Source organism: Cervus canadensis, chromosome 20 (genome assembly GCF_019320065.1).
Source record: "Cervus canadensis isolate Bull #8, Minnesota chromosome 20, ASM1932006v1, whole genome shotgun sequence".
NCBI classification, from domain to species: domain Eukaryota; kingdom Metazoa; phylum Chordata; class Mammalia; order Artiodactyla; family Cervidae; genus Cervus; species Cervus canadensis.
The window spans coordinates 26,895,169-26,900,570 of NC_057405.1; the positions used below are offsets into that span (position 1 = coordinate 26,895,169).

The 5,402-nt window shown below is 40.3% G+C and overlaps 1 protein-coding gene across 1 annotated transcript; it reads left to right on the top strand.

The window, feature by feature from the left end:
• Positions 1-2,756: 2,756 nt before the first annotated feature.
• Positions 2,757-3,123, top strand: LOC122422702 (dolichyl-diphosphooligosaccharide--protein glycosyltransferase subunit DAD1-like). Its single transcript, XM_043439324.1, is given in 3 exon segments — positions 2,757-2,829; positions 2,832-2,846; positions 2,849-3,123. Coding segments are annotated over 3 exon segments (363 nt in total).
• Positions 3,124-5,402: the final 2,279 nt, after the last annotated feature.

Sequence of the window (5,402 nt, forward strand, 5' to 3'; positions counted from 1 at the left end):
ACCCTCATCCCTCTGAGAGCAAGATTTATAGGCACTCCACAATTTACCTAACACTCATTTATGTATAAACTATGTACATATAGTTTCTTGATAACTTTAATACTCAGCTTTTCTAATTGCCCATTAGTCACTGGATGCTCAACTTGGAAATACAGAGAATCATACACATAAGATGTTCAAAACCTCTTCTTAATGCTTTCAAAGCAGAAGCAAACACACATGGTAGGCAATCAATGGAAAAGAAAAAAACTCTTTAGGGAAAACAGTTCTGAAGGTAAGAACAAACTCCTGGACTCTTTGTGAGCTTGCTTCAGTTTCAATGACTCAGTCAGACCTGCTTTTTTTTTTTTTTTTTCCCTTCTATCCTTTAACAGACTGAACTGACATTCTCCCTGGTACTCAGTATGTCCCACAGGGAACTCATTTATTCCCCTTCAGAAAAATTGAAACTCCCTCCTGTATTTCCTGTCTCAATTATGACCCAACTGAGTATCCTAATGTCCAAGCCAGGGGGGTAAGGATAATTCTAGGCCCCTCCTCTTTCTCACCTATCAATCCAGTTTCTTTCCTGCTGATCTGTCTCCGTAGTCATTTCTCTAATCTTCCTCCTTCTTGTCTCTGTCTGCTACCACCCCACCTCTGATCTGATACCTCTGGCCTCCACCTATAGTCAGTCTCTCTGCTCTGATCATGCCGTCTTAGAAACGTCTCCACTAGGAAATCAGAGGATCTATATAAAATGCAGATCAAATCCTGTCAAGATCAATTAAAAGCTTTTCATAACCTATAAGATAAAATAGAATCTACTCAGGAGGCACACAGGAACCTCTATAATTCTCTTTCAGTCTCTTGCTTTGTTTTTCTTTTTTTTCACCTGGTACCCAACATGGATGGGCTTCCCAGGTGGCTCCGTGGTAAAAAACCCACCTGCTAACGCAGGAGACTCAGGAGACATGGGTTCAATCCCTGGGTCGGGAAGATCCTTTGAAGAAGGAAATGGCAACCAACTCTAGTACTCTTGTCTGGGAAATTTCATGGACAGAGGAACCTGGTGGGCTACAGTCCATGGGGTCACAAAAGAGTTGATCACGATTCAGCGATTAAATAGCAACAACCCAACATGGATGCTAAACTTTGTGTGGTTCCGCCAAATACATGAGTTCTCTGTCTTTGTGCACTTGCGTGTGAGATCACTTCTATGGAAGAAGACTTGTCCACTCTATACCTCCAAGCTCAGGCAGCCCCTGGTTCAGGACAGTGTTTCTTTGTTTTCAGCAAAGGTGTTTCTAAACTGTGCACCTCCAAACTGTCCCGCCCACTTCTCTCATAGCACTTACTTCATTATACTGCTATTTTTTGGTTAGATGTTGGTCCTTCCAATTAGGAGTGTTTTAAATTTTTGGAGCCATGGAGAATTTTGTCTTTGAACCCCCCAGCTCCTGGCACAAATACTACCTAGTCAATAACTATTTGTTAATCTGACATAAACTGAATTACAGGGAACAAACACTCTGGTTTGAATAATCACAAGGTCCCTAACCAAACTCATTTCCCCAAACCTAATTGCTAGAATCTGAGCATTCAATAAATACTTGTTTTATCTAACTAAATGGACATATTTGATTCATTGTTTCTTAAAAACAAAAACGTGAATTTTACTTGTAACGAGGCATTTTTAGTGGTTGGGCTGGGATCTTCGGAAATGAAAAGAACAACTTTTTGTTCCTCACAGCCTCTACGCATTTGCATTAGTTTCCTGTTGTTGTTATAACAAATCACCCTATACTTAGTGGATTAAAAAACACAAATGTATTATATAGTTCTGGAGGCTAGAAGTCTGAAATGGAAGAGCAGGCTCTGCTCCTTTTACAGGCTCTAGGGGAGAACTGTTTCCTTGTCTTTCCCAGTTTCTAGCAGCTGCTTAATTCCGCGATCTGTTGCCAAGGAACTGCATCATCACATCTTCTCTGACTCTCCTCCAACCTCCTTCTTTTCCCTAATAAGGACCCCTGGATAATTGATAATGCTATCAACAAGGAAGAATGGTTAGACAAATTGATATAGTTCCTTTGGAAACCAGTTCATCAATACCTTATAAAGTTGAAAATGTACACAACTGATGGCCCATAAATTCCTTTCCCAGAGTATATTCCCTAGAGATGCTATTGGATGTTTCTGCCAGAGGTCACATATGAGACCATTCAGGTTAGCATTGCTCCTAAGAGTGAAAACTAGGACACAATTTAATGTCCATCAATTGAAGAGGTGAAAAACAAATTGCTGTATATGCATACAACAGAATGGGCCTCCCAGGTGGCACTAGAGATAAAGAACATGCTTGCTGATGCAGGAGACATAAGAGACATGGGTTCAATCCCTGGGTCAGGAAGATCCCCTGGAGAAGGGCATGGTAACCACTCCAGTATCCTTACCTGGAGAATCCCACGGACAGAGGAGCCTGTCAGGCTACCCTCCATAGGGTTGCGCAGAGTGAGACATGACTGAAGTTACTTATCATGCACACACAACAGAATGGCTTGCAACAGTGAAAATGAATTAACTGTAACTACACACATCAACATGTTTGTCAACATAATGCAACACTAAGCAAAAAATGTGACAGGTGAATGCATATGAAATGACACCATTTATGTACATGACAAAATGAGTAAAATTAAATAATAGCAAACATAGTGACGTCTGCTTGGGTCTGCTGGAAGTTTGGGGTACGTGGGCTGGATATTGAGGGTGTAGTCATGTTGGTGTCAGTGCTGTTGGTCACCTCTCAGTTCTTAGAGGAGTCCTTGGGTTCCCTTCCTCCCTGTCTCAAGTGGTGGATGCGTATCTCCGTATATACTACTGACCAGGATGCTGCAGTTTGGTTATTGTGTCCTCATGGGGACGTTCCCCTTCAGTTCTTTCCTTTTGGGCTTCATCTCTTGTGTGGGGACCTTCATTTTAGAGGCTAATCTGAGAATACAGATCAATCCACAGAGCAAAATGAATTTCCTAGGTATCTCGCTGGAGGGAGGCTTTGCTGATTTTCTCTTTGCCAGCAACATTCGGCACCTCGTCATGAATTTCATTGCCTATATCATTCCCATTTACTTAATGGAGGAGTAGGAGACCAGAAGAATGTTCACTTTTTGATTTCCCCTGGATAAGAGCTCTTGAGGTTGCAGTTTGTTGGACACATGGATTTCCTTCAGATTTACACTTACTACCAACTCAGATTTGGGACGCGGTGGATAGCCCTGAGAAGTTCCGCAGCTTCCCTGTCAGAACAGCTTTGTAGTGAGCATTTATTAGCACAGTCTCTGCCTTCCATGAAGTATAACCTTTTGTGCCTTCCAAGTTGAAAAACTCCCTGTCACTTGTAAGGGCTTCCCTCATAGCTCAGTTGGTAAAGAATCCACCTGCACTGCAGGAGACGTGGCTTCGATTCCGGGATCTGGAAGATCCCCTGGAGAAGGGATAAGCTACCCACTCCAGTATTCTTGGACTTCCCTGGTGATAAAGAATCCACCTGCAATGCGGGAGCCCTGGGTTGATCCCTGGGTTGGAAAGATCCGCTGGAGAGGGGATAGGCTACCCACTCTAGTATTCTTGGGCTTCCCTTGTGGCTCAGCTGGTAAAGAATACACCCACAATGCAGGAGACCTGGTTTCAATCTCTGGGTTAGGAAGATCCCCTGGAGAAGGGAAAGGCTACCCACTCCAGTATTCTGGCCTGGTGAATTCCAGGGACTATACAGTCACTCCTAAAAATAAGCAAAGATTAAAAAAAGAAAATTAAATAAAAAGTAAAAAAGAAAAACCCCAAACCCAAAACAATAATAGGTATGTGTGTATCATGAATGGTAAAATTTTTTAAAAGGGAAGGAAAGAAAAAATTGGGATAGTAGTTTACCAGTGATGGAGAGAAAGGGATCCCATTGTAGAAGGAATTGGAGACTTTACTACACTGGTGATATTCTATTTCAAGCATTGTGGGTGAGGTACATGGGTGCTTATTTTTTCTAATATTATTGTTTAAAATGAATATAAATACGTGTATGATTATGCATGGAATGTTGTTAGTGTGTTAGTCACTCATTCATGCCTGACTCTTTGTGACTCTGGGGACTGTCCATCCACTAGGCTCCTCTGTCCATGGAATTCTCCAGACAAGAATATTGGAGTGGATAACCATTCCCTTCTCCAGGGGATCTTCTCAACTCAGGGATCAAACCCAGGTCTCCTGCATTGGAGGCAGATTCTCTACCATCTGAGCCACCAGGGAAGCCCATTTAATAATAAGAAGTGATTTTTTTTCTTTTTTTAAAGAAAGAGTGCTGGTAAAAATCCCTAGGAACCCAGGGCAAATGTTTGAGCTTGAATTACCTCATATATATAGTTAGAATTTATAACAGACAATCTTGGAGGAGTCTTAACTCAAGTTCTTGGTTGTTGTGAGATATCTAGCCTTTTAACTTGGCTGTGATGTTTTTGAAAGACAGAATAAGATTCCCTTTGGGAAAAATACATTATATTCTGATGATCATAGATGAACCCAGTGAACTTGAAGGCCTTCTAGCAGTTCATCATCTTTGAATTTGTCTCATTTATTCACATCATACTCAGTGTTTCCATATTGGGCCATAAGTCATTTACCATGACTTGATATTTTCCTATCTCCCTGTGGCCCAAGAGGAATGTCAAGTATCTATGCTTATTCTGACATGAATTGATACCGGTGTCTCATGGAGATGGATTAAGGATGATGGACATATGAATGTGTCTAAAGAGTGTATTGGGTGGTTTACTTCTGGCATTAGAGGTATTGTGGAAGGAATTAACATAATTAATAAAAGGAATTAAAAAGTTAAAAGGCCAGAGGCAGAGTGTTGCCAACACATTGAAGGGTTTTTTGCTTTACTGGCAAATTAATTCCTGGCACCATCAACAAGTCACAAAGCTTTGTTTATGCATGATATCTGAAGACAGAGTCTACTTTCTAAAGTGGTTTAACATGCTATTTGTTTTCTTTTTCATAAAATAATATTGGAATCTAGCTGAAAAATTATTTTGGGATGGTATTATTTAGAGTTAGGAAAATATTTGATCCTGTGACTTCAGGAAACAAACTATTTTGCTTAACATGCTGCCACATTAAATACACAATTTAAAAAAGTTAACTGTGTGTTTATGAAATACAATGTATAAGACAACCCATGTCCTCCCTATTTATCTCTAAAATCTTAAAAACATATGAAATATTCTTAGATAAGTAATGGCAAGTTGGGAATATAATTTAGGTTACTTGGCAATAAGTAAATAATGTTAATATATATATGTATTTTTTAAACTTGACCTCCATTTTATAGATCTTCCTGTCAAGCTACTAAGCCAGTCTCTCTATTG